The sequence below is a fragment of the Pan troglodytes genome, chromosome 13 (genome assembly GCF_028858775.2).
Source record: "Pan troglodytes isolate AG18354 chromosome 13, NHGRI_mPanTro3-v2.0_pri, whole genome shotgun sequence".
Taxonomy (NCBI): domain Eukaryota; kingdom Metazoa; phylum Chordata; class Mammalia; order Primates; family Hominidae; genus Pan; species Pan troglodytes.
In genome coordinates this window covers 61,199,639-61,216,640 of record NC_072411.2, presented here as the reverse complement: position 1 = coordinate 61,216,640, position 17,002 = coordinate 61,199,639, and the positions used below count along the sequence as shown (strand labels likewise).

At 44.7% G+C, this 17,002-nt stretch overlaps 1 protein-coding gene across 23 annotated transcripts in view; it reads right to left on the bottom strand.

The window, feature by feature from the left end:
* Positions 1-17,002, bottom strand: part of TANC1 (tetratricopeptide repeat, ankyrin repeat and coiled-coil containing 1) — a 267,732-nt gene that overhangs the window by 52,569 nt on the left and 198,161 nt on the right. For 16 of the 23 annotated variants that reach the window (XR_010150111.1, XM_063791238.1, XM_063791253.1 and 13 more), the window contains 6 exons: positions 12,567-12,689; positions 11,131-11,412; positions 9,656-9,807; positions 6,742-6,973; positions 5,408-5,574; positions 2,762-3,369 (listed from right to left, as the gene is read on the bottom strand). Coding sequence is in view for 22 of the 23 variants with exons in the window: in XM_063791238.1 (XP_063647308.1) it covers positions 2,762-3,369; positions 5,408-5,574; positions 6,742-6,973; positions 9,656-9,807; positions 11,131-11,412; positions 12,567-12,689 (1,564 nt within the window). In the remaining variant the exon portion in view is untranslated. The remainder of the gene's footprint in view (positions 1-2,761; positions 3,370-5,407; positions 5,575-6,741; positions 6,974-9,655; positions 9,808-11,130; positions 11,413-12,566; positions 12,690-17,002) is intronic. The other 7 variants (XM_063791241.1, XM_063791242.1, XM_063791247.1 and 4 more) reach the window with 2 other exon arrangements.

Below are 17,002 nucleotides of genomic sequence, written 5' to 3'. Positions count from 1 at the left end.
GCCAGACTCAAACTATTCTTTATCTTCATAATTCTATTTCTGGAATGCTAACCTAGGGCATAATCAAAACTAAGAGAGAAGAAAGGAAAGAAGAGAGGTAGTACATCGTCTTAAGATCTGATTTAATAGCTACCAGCACTCAGTGAGAAGACACTCATTTTTTATAGATAAGGAAGGAAGGCATGGAGAATTAAAATATATTTCATGCAGAGAAAAATATACAAGAATCAATGGAGGATTTGAATCCAGACCTGCAAGGCACCAAGACATGACAGGTTGTTCTGTTTGTAAGTAATTTAGAAACAACTTAAAAATCCAACGAGGGGGCCGGGCGCGGTGGCTCACGCCTGTAATCCCAGCACTTTGGGAGGCCGAGGCGGGCGGATCACAAGGTCAGGAGATCGAGACCATCCTGGCTAACACGGTGAAACCCCGTCTCTACTAAAAATACAAAAAATTAGCCGGATGAGGTGGCGGGCGCCTGTAGTCCCAGCTACGCGGGAAGGCTGAGGCAGGAGAATGGTGTGAACCCCAGGGGGCGGAGCCTGCAGTGAGCTGAGATCACACCACTGCACTCTAGCCTGGGCGACAGTGAGACTCCGTCTGAAAAAAACAAAAAAAAACAAAAAAATCCAACGAGGGTATAGTGAAGTACATAATAATTTGCCTCCTAGGAGTTTTGCACAACCATGAAAAATGAAAATGACACTTTTCTAAGACTTCTAACAGCTTAGTAAGGTGCCCGTGATGTGTTAAGCAAAAACCCAGACAAGAATTCCAAGAGAAAAAGAAGATTGGTATATCATTTAAAATGCTACAGAAAGAGGCAGAAATAAAAAATGAACTGTCTTTGTCTGAGGGTTGAAATTTTCTGCTTTTATAATTAGGGCAAAAATACGACAACTGGGAGTTGGGGAAGAAATGCTACCATTTTTCGAGGCCCAACCCACCATCACCATGTTTTAAAATCACCTCCCCAGGCCCCTTTACTTACGCTGGGAGCTTCTCCCTCTCGTGAGGTCCGCATGAAGTGTGCCTCCCTCTCGCATATCACTTCCTGCCTCCCCTGCCCTGTGTGGGAAGCCCTGAGAGCAGGGTCCTTGTCCCAAGAATTGGTGTCTGCCACAGTACTTTGCACATAACTGCATATAACAAAAACTGTTGCTGAACTGAATCCAGTAGCTTCCTTCCAACATTGTTCTATATCCTCTCAATTGAATGAAGCTCAAATACTACAGGTGTCTTGGGAAAATGGCAACAACTTGCACCACCCAGGAGTGGGTGCTTCCTTAAATTCTGCACCCTTGGTACCTCTCTTGCCTCCACCTAGTCCAGGTCCTGCCCCAGGGGATGTCCCCATGCCTGCTTTTAAGAACACAGTGGCATTCAGGAGCCCACAGGCATCCACCCTAGCTCTGACCTAGGCTACATAACCTCAATGCCCACCAATACCCAAAATGAAGCGAAGCTTAATGAAGACTACAGTCCAGCCACTTTAGCCTCCAACCCAGTAACAACCTACACTCCTGATGGAGTCTTTCAATTTGTTTTTATGTCTCTACAAACTCAGCTATAGTCAATCTTCCTAGAAAATGACTGGACTTTCCCTAGAAAGTAATCTGACTTGGCTAGAAATGTCACAGCACATGTTTCACCTAGCTATTATGGTCTGGCTAAATAACCTGGATGTTAGTTTATTGCCCCAAACCAGGTTCAAAAGATAACAACAAACCTTCAGCCAGTGTTACTGAAGAAAATAATAACAGCCCCAACATGAACAGCAGCCAGGCCTATCAGGTGGATGTTCAGTCAATATTCACAGGGAGGAAAGTGGCTGTGAGGCTCCCAGGGCTCACCAATGCTTGTTCACCTCTTCATTTCTGGATCCCAGCATCTGGTCAAATGCCTAAGGGGTCAGCTGAGCAGCTAGCCAGCCCTGTTACTACAGCAGGGGGCAATTCTGGCTCACAGATAGCAGAAGCCACTCGAGACAGCAGACACACAGGCCAAAGCCAGGGCCAAGTGGAAGTTGGGGGCTTGCCATATACATATCTGAAAGCATCTGCATCCTCAAACTTTCTGACCTCTCACACTGTTACCAAGCCACACAGCAGACAGGCTTCCTTCCCCATCCCACTGTGATAACAGCGGCCCAGGCAGCAAGGAGAACTGCATCCCAGCCTGGTCCAGTCCACCACACAGAGCTCATCGACAAAGGGTGAAGGGTGTGGAGCGGGGAGGCTAGATTGGATCATGGTGCTCCCTCTGGGCTCACAGATATACCTGATCCCTGGGACAAGTCACTCCATGTTCAAGGGGTGGCAGGGGAGTAGAGGTGCTGAGGACCCATGACAGTCTGCAGACACACAGGGAACACCCTCTAGAGAAGCCCCCTGTTCCCAGGGGCTGATCTCACACATTCCCATGCATGACCCTGCAGAAGCTGGGTGGGGGAGGAGACGGGGCTCCATGAGAGAATGGACAGTAAGGAAGGACCACACAGGCACCACCCAGCTTCTCTTTTATCCACATGTACCATCCATAAGGGAGTCCTAGCAATTAGAAGGCAGCTTCTGTATAGAGAATTCCCCATTGCCCATCCTTCTGCCAAAAAGGAAGAAAAATAATAAAACAAAGCAGTAACACTGAATTAGTCATTCTGGATTGCCCTTCCATTGAGACACGTGCATCACATTTAAATCCCTTCCCCAACTGCACACGAGATTCCCTGCAAAGAGCTGAAAGAAAGCGCCTGCTGTACCTGGGCTCACACAGGAAGGCCGTGTTTTCCCCGTCTGCTCTCCAAACAAGCCACTCCCTGAAGGACGGGTGGCAGAACATGCGGGTTTTGTCTCGCCTCTTAATGAGGAAGCAGGAGAGGGCGTCCATCCTCTGCTGAAAGTCTTCCCATCCCTGCTCCCCCTGGATGTGGCCAGCATTAATAGCCTGAAAGATCTGCTCGTCTGTCATGGGGTGGAGGGATGCGAGGGCCACGTTGAGAATCGGAAGTGCCCTCTCAAAGGCGGACTGGGTCATGAACTTCATGTTGCACTGAAGCAAATAGAGCTCAGAGAGAGACACGGGCACCACCTTGTAGCTGGCACTCTTAATGACTAAGTGGCCCCTCTGGAAAAGGTCCAGGGTGAGCTTGAGGTACAGGTAGGAGCCGAGGCTCCGCAGCACCAGGTGGCTGCTCACTTTTCCAATGAGTGTGGCATCGGCCTTGCCGTTCAGGGAGATGTTGCTGAGGATGTCCTGGCTGCTGTGCACCCTGTGCTGGACATAGGCGTGCAGGTCACTGTGGATGTCTTTGTTGTCTGGGAAGTCATCTAAGGAAAGCTTGACAAATGGCAGCGCACTTATGATTTCCTGGGGGAGAAAACAAAAACCCACAGTGTCACTCTAAAGAGATTCCTTTTTTATTTTAGCAGCATTTTAAACCAGATTCACTAGTTTTGTTTCAAGGAGGATTTTCATGGATTACAGGGACTCATTGTTTTGTATTAAAACATGTAATAGGATAAGGTGAAGATAAAAAGCTTATGTGAAAGAAATCCTGATGGGAGATGGAATCAGTAAGTGCTATCCTGAGGCCCTCATCCAAGGACCCTGAGCCTAGCGAGCAGAGTAAGAGCCCTGTGCAGACAGCGGCAACGAGGCCAGGGCCAGTAAGGGCAGTGAGACTCTGCAGGTGACCTGATACCCATAATCCTTACACTGTGAAACTGCTTATATAACAAGGACAAACACCAACCAACACTGCACATCTAAGAACACGGCCAGACACCAAGATAAAAGACATCCTTCTTTATGCAGCAAACACTGGGGCTGTGTAACCCAATCAGGAAATCTGAGTCTACCCCTGGGCTGTGTCTCAACGACAGCGCATCTTAACAAAGCTGCCTACTTTGGTATAGCACGTTATTTTATTAATTGCTTTTTTAAAGTAAACTTTTAAATTGAAGTCTAACAATGAACATATGATTTGTGTACAAATGACAATTGCACAGTGTCACTAATTTTCACTAAGTCAAATATACCTATGTAACCAGCACCCAGAAACAAAACATCCTCAGCTCCCAGAAGCCTCATGTGCCCTTCCCATCTCTTCCCCATTCCAAAGATTAAGCACATCTGACACCTAAAAGCAAAGAAGAGTTTTGCCTTTTTAAAAAGACTTCCCACTATTGTTTCTGAAGTATTTAAATGCACGTGCTCATTTAATATAACAATATAGATAAAGAGGGCAGAATACAATTATTGCCATTTTACATGGATGCTATCTGAAGCTCTGAAAACTTACACAGCTGGGAAGAAGAACGTAAGATTCCTGGTTCCTATGATCTACTGATGGACAAATTGTGCTTACTATGTAAAAAATGACTGAAAAATATAGAAACTGAATGTCCAAAAAACACGCATCAAGTTCAACTGAGGTCTAATTTCAGTTTTTATAATGAAAAAATTCCAAATGCTGTTTTTAAATAAATATCATAAAAGGGCAAAAATCAAAACCTAATGTCTAAAAGTCTTCACTGAAAAAGGATAGGTACAGAAGGAGTCAATGGTTAAGATACAATTTCAGGGTTTAAGTGAGGAAGAAGATGGAGGAGAAAAAAAAATCACCCTACCCCTCGCTGCAAATGTTACCTCACGCTTAAGTTTTGTGAAAAAATAGACCTCTGGGAATAGGCCTTAAAAATGTTTCACCTTCAGCCAGGCACAGTGGCTCATGCCTGTAATCCCAGCACTTTGGGAGGCCAAGGTGGGTGGATCACCTGAGGTCAGGAGTTGGAGACCAGCCTGGCCAACATGGTGAAAATCCGTCTCTACTAAAAATACAAAAATTAGCTGGGCACGGTGGCAGATGCCTGTAATCCCAGCTACTCCGGAGGCCGAGGCAGGAGAATCACTGGAACCGGGGAGGCGGAGGCTGCATTGAGCTGAGATCATGCCACTGCACTCCATCCTGGGTGACAGAACGAGACTCGATCTCAAAAAAAAAAAAAAAAAAAAAATCTTTCACCTTCATTTTTCCCTTCAGAAAAACACAAAGCCCCACAGTAAACCCTTGCAAATAACTACCAGCAGGAGTAGCTTTAAACTCTGGCAGGCCTCTTGACCCCACACACTCCATGACGGTAACCAGGGCTAGATGCCACCATTTGAAAAGTGAACGTGCAATTCGATGCCAACAGGAAACTTACCTGACATCTTGATAAATATACCTGGGGCTAAAAAGGTCAGAGTTTCACCCATGTCCGGCTCTCTGGACTAGTTTTTCAAATTCTTAACATAGTTTCCAATTCAAGCAGCTGAATGGTTTACAACAGTTTTACGTTATTAACATTTATCACTGTAAAATTGGAATGGGGACTTGGAGAAAGATTTGAGAATTCTTTGTTACCTGAAAATTTGCTCTTACAGTCACAATCAACTTCAACCAGGCAGGAAATTTAGAAATAATTTTGGTAATAAATGAAGAAAGCGTATCTCCATAATCAGGTTTATGAAACTCAGCTTCATTTAAGCCATCTATCAAAATAATGTATTCTTCTTCAGGAATTTTCTGCTCTACAGGATAAAATAATTTTTTCAAATTAAGAAATTATACATTTCTCTAAGACAGCAACACCCAGTGTATTTTAGTGCCCAGTTTAGTGTTAGAAACTAAAAAGGTTTACATATGGCACAAGAAACAGTTTTCACAGAAGCATATTTTCTATTAAATTTATAATGGAAACTGGAGCACAGAGCCAAAAGAAAACCAATTCTCACAAAACAAACATATTGCATGACACACGTTAGCAGAATCTCACTCGTGTATGTAACACAGTTAGCTCTTCATAAACCATTGTCATTGCGGTGGGCTACACAAAGATAATGAACACATACAGAGGCCCAATCCGGAAAGGTCACTAGGTCCCCCCATGAGAGCTCCCCAGTGGATTCCAGGGAAGGGAAACTGACCCCCTCGCTGCCCCCAGCCCAGGGCAAACTGCCCTGGCCAAGCCATACAACCAACACAGCGTGAGAGCTCCACGCTACCGACTCCTCCAACAGGGCTCTTCTCTGCGAGCCTGAATCTGGTTTTCTATTTATTAGTGCTGATTTTCTGCCCAGGCAATAGAGAAGAAATGATGACATATCTGTTTTCTATCCCTCTAGCACCTTCCAGCAGAGGTGCCATGTGGGCAAGTAAACAAGCTCAAAAGGTGAGGAGTCCAGGGCAGAGAGGATGGGAAACTGAAGGGCCCATCAGGTCACTGATGTCCATTACCTTGTCGGGGACAAAAAATTAAAATGGAAACCTTTAGAAGTCACTTTAAGGTTTCAATTCAACTGAGCAGAGGCCCTGACAAATATATATGCTGGAAAATTCCTCCAAATAATCCACTTATTCCCTCAGATACTTAGGAGTGCAAAATACGCAACAGTCTTCTGTGGTGCAAGTCACCTAAACAGCCCACACTTACAAGCTGACTACTTTGGAACTGCTCAGTCATCACATTCATTCTTATCAGGGTGCTTCTTTTAACACTATACCATAGGGGTGGTGTAGGAGCGACCTCATGGGGCTGGTTCTGAGAAAGAGGAGTGGATGGGCACGGAGGCTTCGACATCCTCTCCATGCTCCACCTCACTTCTACCCCAGCCCGGCTGACCACCTGCCTTCTGGGGACCACCTGTGTCTGCTGTACCACTACTGAGATGGGGCTGTGGGTAGCTGCTGCGAAGTACCATTTCTCAGGTTTGTGAGTGGCTCCAGCACTCCCCTCTTGAAAGCTGCCACCGGGTCCTGCACACAGGATCGGAGGCTCAGCATGCTCTGTAGTTGGGGCTCCTTTATCAGAAGGTCTCTGTAGGCGGCCAGCTGATGGGACCGGCAGAGCAAAGCTGCGATGCTGTGCACAAACTCGGGCACCAGGCAAGTGTACGTGTTGTCAGCCTGGCAGTAGTGGTAGGCCACCACCTAGGGGGAAGCAGAACCGTCAGCATCACCTCACCCTCTTCACACAGCTCCTTCTGCAATCTCAAACAGGAACACAACTCTGCCCATTCGCTGGTAACAAGATACATAGCATCTATTCCCCAAGACTGGGTCATTTGTTAGCATAATTGTTCCATTTATTCCTTCCTTCACTTATGTGGTTTGCAGACCTTTAACTGCATCCACAAAGCCATCTTGATTAGCATAAAAATCAGCACAAGTTATTCTCTTATTTTTGTATTTAATATAAACAAACAGCATTCATAAAACCTAAAACCTACCCTGGCTTAGAGCAGCTCCAAGCCATCCTAATATTCTCAACATCAAAAAGTGCCATCTTCACTAGGTTTCTGTTCTCAAGAGCAACGGCACCTCTTTAGGAAACCCTTTTGCTGATCCCAAAAGGCAGATGATAAACCCAGTGGCTGTGAGACCGGGGCTGTAGAGTCACAGCAGCTCCTTCTCCTGGTCAGGAGGGTCAAGACCTTGGCCCCTCCCCACACCCACACTGCATCAAGGGACACTGTGGAGGAGTTCTACAGGGGCGCTGTCTGAAGAATGAAACCTGAAATCACCAAATCTCTGCCCATCGTGTGGAGAGATAAGTTGGAGTTGAGAGGGAGCTGCCCAGGTACTGAGAGGAAAAGGAATGGTCCCTGTTCTAAGGGACCTGCAGTGTCAGCAGGCTGTTTGTGAGAGGGACCCCACGAAAGGGCCAGACACTGAAGTGTTGGGAATGGGAGGCGTGCTATAGATAGAAGAAAAATCCAATACTTTTCCAAAGGAGGATGATAGGAGAAACACAAGTAGAAGGTAAGGAAGGAAAAGAAGAGAAAAACACTCGTGCCAAGAGCTACCTGTTTTTTGGGAGTATCTGCCTTGCTGCTGTCCCACTGGGTGCGGCAAGCGCCTGCAGGAAGTAGGACAAGAACCACTAGCCACAGTTCATCACTGAGGGCACCAGACACTGAGGTTAGATGCCTTGCCAACCTGACACAGATAGTCAGGGATGTGGGATTAGATACCAAGTCTGCAGACTCTTTAAAAGGCAAGTGGCAAAAGTAAATGTGCAACAGCTTTTCTCTGGCCAACCTGGAGTTGCCATGAGACTTTTGGTTTAGATTAAATTTATCATCAACAGAGGAAAGCTGGCTGCTCTCCAACTCTCACCTGGACAGAAATTAGCAGGGATACATGTGAGGATCCTGTAAGCTTGTGCAAACCATCATGAGATGTCCAGTACCACAGTCTCACATGGCATTTGACAAAAACAGCTTGGCAACCCAACAGTGGGTCATGAAATCTATTTATTTATTTATTTTTTATTTTTTTGAGATGAAGTCTTGCTCTGTCACCCAGGTTGGAGTGCAGTTGCACAATCTTGGCTCACTGCAGCCTCCGCCTCCTGAGTTCAAGTGATTCTCCCGCCTCAGCCTCCCGAGTAGCTGGGATTACAGGTGCCTGGCACCATGCCTGGCTAATTTTTGTATTTTTAGTAGAGACGAGGTTTCAATATGTTGGCCAGGCTGGTCTCCAACTCCTGACCACTGGAGTGATCCGTACGCCTCGGCCTCCCAAAGTGCTGGGATTACAAGCATGAGCCGCCAGACCCGGCCTTGAAATCAATTTAGAGCCACAATTTTTTTAAAAATAAACTTAGGAACACTAGAGTGTATTATAGGATATAAGAATAAACATAGTTCTAAAATGCTTTAGTTATGTGGGTGATTATGTGTGAGTGATCTCTAGTGTAAGATGTATCTCTTATGTGGGTCACAGTCAATGGAGTTTGAAAATCACCATAAGCAGGGATGGCTTTGAAGCCTGCACTACATCACTCATCTCAAATCACCCACTCATGACCAGAGGACTGTTCTGAACCAGTGGTCAGAACCATCAGGGGTGATGGCGCCAAGAGCAGTCATCATCCGGAAAGCAGAAGGGACGGGGATCTGATGCAGGGCAGGATTCGGTTCAGCTCCCCTCACCAACCTCCCCACAGGGCCTCCTCACAAGGTGTCCCCATGGCTGCTGGCTCCAGCAGCTCTCCAGCTCCACCGACTCACACCACTGCTGCCCAGGGAAACTTAAGTAGCTCACTAGGAGCAAGGGATGTAACTGCTTTAATGCAGGAGTGTGGTTGGTGAGCCAGTGATGGGTGCTAAGCAGAAGAAAAACTTCAGAAAGACCTTGATGATCACAAATTTAAGAAGGGAAAGTTAGCCAAGGAAGGCTCTATTACAACTTCACGAGAAACCTCTGTCAGAAAGCCGAGGAAACCAAAGGCCTCAGACAACAGAGTGCAGGGGAAGAGGTCTGGGTCAAGTCAAAAGCTCCCAATTTCCTGCTCACATACCAAATTAAGAAGAGCACATGCAGATAAGCATGGATTTGTGGCGAGTGCACATGCTACCTTCTGCTGCCTTGAGGAACTCTTTCAATCCATTGTTTAAGATGGATCAGGTCCACTGCCAATGTCTTAAAACAGATACTTACTGTCATTCACACTTTTACTTGGAGAACTTTATCACTATTTCATTAAAAGCTATACTTTATCATTAAGCAGTTGTCTCTGTTTTAAGCTTCCTTTTCCAATCTACTTCTCAGAAACCAAACTAGCAAATCTCTCTATGTGGAAGGCTCCCATAAAACAAGAAAGATTACCTTAGAAGCAAGATATTTCACTGCATCCTCTCTTGGTCTCTGGTTTTCAGCACTGATAGACCCAGGAGGTGTTTTAGCTGTGCTGGAAGCACTTGTGGAAGAACTCGGTGAAAGCAACGGAGTGAAATGAAGATCCTGAGTGGGGTCAGAGGCTGCAGAGAAAGACCCATTTCATTATGTACATCACAGTAGGAGCAGGGTGTGGTATTGAATATATTTCTTGATTCGTGCCAGGGCATATTTTAATAAGCAAGGAGTGAACATGGTCCGAAATTCAGAGGTCCACACGAGAGCACAGGTTCCCATCTCCATCTGTCTGCCACCCAACTGGTTCCCCTCCCTGGAGAACAGCCATCAGTGTACTGTTTCCAGTTTCCTCTATTAAATTTTTTTTTTCTTTTTCTTTTCTTTTTTTTTTTTTTTAAGGCGGAGTCTCACTCTGTGGCCCAGGCTAGAGTACAGTGGTGCCATCTCGGCTCACTGCAACCTCGACCTCCTGGGTTCAGGTGATTCTCCTGCCTCAGCCTCCCAAGTAGCTGGGATTACAGGCACCCGCCACCACACCCAGCTAATTTTTGTATTTTCAGTAGAGACGGGGTTTTACCATGTTGGTCAGGCTGGTCTCAATCTCCTGACCTTAGGTGATCTGCCCATCTTGGCCTCCCAAAGTGCTGGGATTACAGGCATGAGGGCAGTGGCACAATCCCAGCTCACTGCAGCCTTGATTTACTGGGCTCAAGCGATCCTCCCACCTCAGCCTCCTGAGTAGCTGGGACAAAAGGCGGGCACCACTATGACTGGCTAATTTTTTGTAGAGACGAGGTCTCCCTATGTTGTCCAAGCTGGTCTCAAACTCCTGGGCTCAAGTGATCCTCCCACCTCGGCCTTCCAAAGTGTTGGTATTACAGATGTGAGCCACTGCGCCTGACCTATTAAATTCTTTTGTGTCTTAAAAATCTCGCATGATTCACTTGTTCACCATGTTTAGAGTGGGTTTATTGCATATGAAATAAACAGTAAACAGTCAAACATTTGGCTACTCTATCCTATGTCTTCATAATTTTGGAAAATCCAATACAGAAGACGAAGGCTACGCCAAACAGGGTGCAAAAGAACTCCACATTAGAGTCCATCTGAGCTTGTTCTGCCAGGAGCCCAACCCCTTGCTCTTAGGGCCCCAAATTCTCCAGGACACTTGATCAGGCCTCACTGGCCCATCTCTGCCTGTATCTAAAGGAAGAGGGGGTTACAGTTCAGGAGGACATCAGGGAACACTGGCCTCACCCCAGCTTACAGCTGAATACACATCATGATGGAGAGACATATTGAAACAGTTCACTTCACACATGATGGCAAACCTGATATAGTAGCTGCAACAACTTGAGGAAAATTGGTATTTTATGTCTATGTGAACAGCAATTTCCTCCATCTATCTTATGTTAATAAACTAGACAAGTAATTAAACATGCACGTACTTTTAGGTGATGAACCCGGGCTGTTGGAAGCAATCTGCCTCATGCGGCTTCCGTGGCAGCTCAGGGCCACCAACTTGGAAATGATTGCCGTCTTCCCAAATCCCACATTGCCAACCACCACCGCGCCTCTGTTTTCTGCCAGTTCTGTGTTCCTCAAGTTTTCTTCTATCTGGTGAAAGAGCCAATCCCTTCCCACAAACACAGAGTCTGTTGTTATGCTTGGTACTTCAAACAACAAGGGTTTCAACAAAATGTCTTGTGGCTTGTAGGGAGCAAATCGTGCTTCAAAAGAAGAAAAAAAAATTTTAGAAAAATGTCATAATTTTATGAACTAAGAAACTCAAATATCATTGCTTGTGTGTTACATTAAATCCTTAGCTTTACCCCCACTAGGATCTGTCTGTAAGCATTTCCAATCTCGTTCTATTAATACTTCTGTAATACCTCAATTACCATACCCTATTGGACCTATTGGACCAATAGGAAACTAGAGCGTCCTATTGAAATTACTGTCTAGTCTTGTCATGGCTTTGAATTATTCTCAGGACTCAAGGCAGACACACAGAGGATTAGAGCAAGCCATGTGAGGGGCCAAATCATGTCTCATTGGTTCATGTGGAACTGCATTTAAGACGTGCTTCTTCCCTGCTGTATGAATAAAACAGAAACATGTTTTCCCTAGAAATAGGGCTCTGCTCTCATCCAGGTGTGATGACTCTTTGCCTGTACAGTGAGGCTGCTGTGTACCTCACACAACTGTGTTACAGGTAGACAGAGAACATGGCCAATACAGTCCAAGGGTTTTTTTTTTTTTTTTGAGATAGTTTCACTCTTGTTGCCCAGGCTGGAGTGCAATGGCACGATCTCAGCTCACTGCAACCTCCGCCTCTTGGGTTCAAGCAATTCTCCTACCTCAGCCTCCCAAGTAGCTGTGATTACAGGTACCTGCCACCATGCCCAGCTAATTTTTATATTTTTAACAGAGATAAGGTTTCACCACATTGGCCAGGCTGGTCTCAAACTCCTGACCTCAGGTGATCCACCCGCCTCGGCCTCTCAAAGTGCTGGGATTACAGGCATGAGCCACCGCGCCTGGCCTAGTCCAAGAATTGAAACAAAGCTTATACTTTATTAGTAATAAACACCTAATGAGTGTTAAACTACCCCTCACTTCAAAACTACCCCTCACTTCAAAATAACTTACTGCAGAATTACTTTTTCAATTCCAGAAGCAAGTCAATCACATATTTTAAAGGAAGAAGCCCCAAACCGTTGAGGATGACCTCTTAGCACACCTCACAGATATGCTTTTAGCGCAAACACACTTTCCATCATGTTATAAACACAGTTGGCTTCAATGCTGGTTATCACAGACTTTCAAAGTTACTGACTGAGTTAGTCATAACCATTATTGCAGCTGATGCCAGGATAAATACCTTTAACTTCCTGTGCCCTACCTCCGGCCGTATTGTGCCATGGTAATCTAATTGACGTCCGTAGAGGAGCATTTCTCTGCCCGTCTAAATAACTCAGATCTTCCAATTTGGTTGAGCTTGTTGCTGTAATATTAAACTGAAGTTTAGTATCTTCAAAGGTGACTTTAAATTTCATACCTAAGTGACTATAACTTATAAATCACTAAGCAATTCAGTTCAGGCTTTCAACAAAATTCACTTAAACGTCATTTTTATATTGTTTGCCCCAGTTTATTTTTCTGGCAGTATCATTAGTTGAAAAGTGGTAAAAACCAAATGCTTCTTTTTCTTAAAGTTACGTTGACTGAGTTGCCAGAATTCTCCATTATTCCTGGAAAGAGACAGAATTCACCATAAAGTGTTTGATGAGGAAATCTGACAATCATGTGGCACACAGCAAAGCTTCAGTACTTAACACCACAAGCAGGTGGCATGCTGCTAGATTCTTCTCTGCAGCTCTGGGGAGCTTTCTGCTGTTTGGAATTCCAAACTTATTAATTAAATGGGCAGATTCTATGTGTACAATTCCACAGCACCGAGAACACTAAAAGTTGGCTCAGTAGTAATAGTATAATCATATTCCTAAGCTTCAAATATATGTGTAGACTTATATACACATTCTATATCATACCGCATTTTTTGGTGTTTTTTATTATAAAAATAAGTTATGTTTACCTCTGACCAAGTCAGTAAGACTCATATCACCTAAGTATTTGTTATAAAGCATTAAAGAGCAGGGTGCAGTGGCTCACGCCTGTAATCACAGGACTTTGGGAGGCTGGGGTGGGTGGATCGCTTGAGGTCAGGAGTTCAAGACCAGCCTGGCCAACATGGTGAAACCCCATTTCTACTAAAATACAAAAAAAATTAGCTGGGCATGGAGGCGGGTCTCTGAAATCCCAGCTACTTGGGAGGCTAAGGCAGGAGAATCGCTTAAACCCGGGAGGCAGAGGTTGCAGTGAGCCAGGATCGTGCCACTACACTCCAGCCTGGGTGACAGAGCAAAACTCTGTCTCAAAAAAAAAAAAAAAAAAAAAAAATTAAAGATCTATTCAAACATTCATACGAGTTAGATTACAAAAACAACTACCGCAAAATAATTTTGCTAATTCTCAAGAAATCTTAGAAGCAAGTAGATAGTACACGTTTTTGCCTTTTAAAAACCCCTCCTGTTATTACATTGAGGAAAATCTAAAATTAACCTAATTTGGTTTATGGGTTAAGCCCAACATGAAGTACTGTTGATCTTAGTCAGATTATTATCTTTCAGGACAAGAAAATATACAGTGACTTGAGGGCAAATGAGAGCCTAGAGGGAGACATAGTGCCTGGGTAAAGCCTTCTTAGCACTGGGGACATCTTCAGTGGGACCAAGGTGCAGGGCACAGAAGTCGAGTTGGGCCATCTGTCTTCTGAAAACCCTCTGGCTGCCCAACAGGCTCTGACCCAGCATCCAGCTGCTGACCAGTGCCATCCGTCCTACCTGCACCCTTCCTATTTCCCCCTACTAAGATCTCAGTCCTTCTCTTCCTCACTATCCATATCATCCTCTCTTATTCCTTCATTCAACAGCCACCTGGGTGGCTCCAGGCCTGACTGTGTTGGCATATCCCCTCTCGCTGCATCCTCCAAAGGGCAATCCAACACGTGCCCTGCCTACTCATCCTCCCAGCGAGCAAGAAACACCTGAAACCTTGACTTCACGACAGCATGCACCTATGCCTCTGTATCCTCCTGGTGCATATCCACAGTGTATACACATTTAAGTGAATATTCTATGCACTTTGCCAGCTACCACACAAATCTTTCCCATTAGAAAGACTCAGCTAATTACTTGTTGGGGATTTTAAATGGATCGAATGTACGGTAATCCAAGGACAGCGTCTAGCTTCTCTCTAGGCCCTTCATAAGTAGGGTGTATAAAATCTCCCGGAGGGCTAACAGGACTACACTGTCTTCCCCAAACCTTCTTACCTCCCTACAGTAACACAGCTTGGAACATTTTCTAGGCTCCTGCCTGAGCACTGAGACCCTTCTCCTCACATGCCTCATGGTGAATGCACCCACCAAGGCACAGGTAGAAGGGGCAGGCAGCCATATTCATAACCCGTAATTCATTTCAGAGCCAGAACAGTCATGAACATCTGACATAATGTTGCAGCCCTAGAGAATAAAAAGATGCTTTAGAGCCTCAAAAGTGTTGCCTATTTCCCTTCTTCCCCTGACTCCTTAGAACAGTTTATAAATTTATAACAACTGAAAGGATTAAAAATATGTGACCATAAAAGACATTCCAAATAAAGGATTGCAAAAATGCCCTAGATTGTATCTAAACAGGTACAGGAGATGTTAAGATTCCACAGGCCTGTTTTCAGATTCCCAGTCACTAGAGCTTCGGCACCAAAATCTGCAACAGAGCAGCCTCAGCACTTCCACAGCTCTTGGCTGATTCTCAATTTCAAATACGATTAAGCCAAGCTGAAAGCTGCAGCAGGGCCCTAAGCCACCACCTGCCAGCTATCTCAGTTTTCTGAGGCATTTTCGAAGCCACCAATAGAGGTGCCAGTGAATAGGGCAGGGAGATTTCAGTGGCTTAGCTATGTGCCCAGGTGCTCCCCACCCTCTGAGCAGGTAACTTGGGCCACTCTGCCCTCTCAGGCATGCCTACAGTAGATTCTCAGTTGTTACCTATGCAAAAGTCAGACTCACATTCAGTATTTACCCATAAACGCTTTCAAAATCCTAGACACTACTCAGGGCCCCAAAAACCCAAAGGTAAAGCAATAATTTCATGCTATAATAAACCCACTGCTAGAATCTCTACAGCGAAATTAATTATATACTTGTTGTGCACACACACACACACCATATCTAACATCTGGATAAGAAGCACATTTCAAGATGTGGAGGAAAGTCCGTTTTTTGGTGAGGGTGGGCTTGGTGGGGCAAGGCAGAGGGAGACATCTCTAAGCTGAACAAAGAGGAACATTTGCTAAAGTTGTGGTCTAACCTATGGAAAGTCCATGCCAATAAGTCCAGGGCAATGACCAGTTTTAGGAAAACTGTATAGCAATCATGCTTGTTTCCTGGAAAATTAAACACAGTGTTCTATAATCCACTCAGAAAGTATTTTGAAAGGAAAAAAATAGTAAAAAATAGAACCCATTACCCAACTTCTTTGATTTAAAACATACCTTTAAAGGCTTCTAGGTCTGTTTTTAATAAAGGAAAGAGGTGTCCATGTCATGCATTTTGATGTGATATATAGTTGTCCAAACCAATCCCACTCTAATAAATATCTTTACAAAGAAAATCTGTATAGTGAAATAATCTTTAAACCTAGCCAACTTATTTTTATAATCTTTGTCAAAAAATAAAAATAAAAAAAACCTGTCACTGTACTACATGGTTAACAGACAATTCCATTCTCTGTAGCAAGCTCAGTAAAGGACCTTAGGAAGAACTTCTGCACCCAATCCCCTAGGGGCCAGCCCCATGAGGAGGCTGTGAACAGAGGTCTGGCATCACCCTTCCTTTACCTGCCAATCCTCATATGCCAAAACACCTTTCCCACCAAAAGGCAATTTGTTTACCTGGATCATAACATGCAAATACTTCTAAGAGATTTCTGTATACAGTCCTTCACATATTATTCTGATTCTTCTAACACTGAGTGTTCTCTGCTGCCCTGTTTGTAGCAGCCTGCCTTCTAATCACTAAATAGTGCTGCATAGAGTCTATACAACCTGAATCTTACTCTTCAATGGTACTTGAAAAATCTTGCCATTTCCTCTTAACTGAGGTTCAACTTCAGGGGCAGGAAGGGAGGCAATGAAGAATCTACCAGACTCCTAGCTTGTTAACAGATATCATGAAATAGGCCTTTGCTCACGTCCTTTCAAAATATGCATTTAGTTTAAAAAACACGTAGCACACAAGAAATGAGCAAACCCATTAGGCCAGGTAGACTTTGCTCAAATCTAGAGGTGAAACCCTCCCATTCCACAGGAGGTCTAGCTCAAGGGCACACGCAGAAGCTAATGAATGCGCACAGCAGAAATCAGAAAGCTCTGCTCTATAATCACGGCAGCCTCCTGGAAAAGCTCAGCTCACACCCACTGTCACTTCACATGGCAGGAGACCCATAAAGAACATCGAGCAGAAAACAACCCCAAATGGGATGCTTTTAACACTGTTAAAATTAACACAGTCATGTTTCCTAATTTTAAAACAGCTTGACTAAATTGAGCACAAGTTCACTATTTTTGTTGAAGTCAATAAAGTGATCAAGTTCTGGGATAATACAAATGACCCATTCATCATAACTAGGTAAATACGGTCTAAAGCGCCTTGGGTGCCACATACTCTGTTAAAGTGGTGGGACAGTGGTGGGAGGA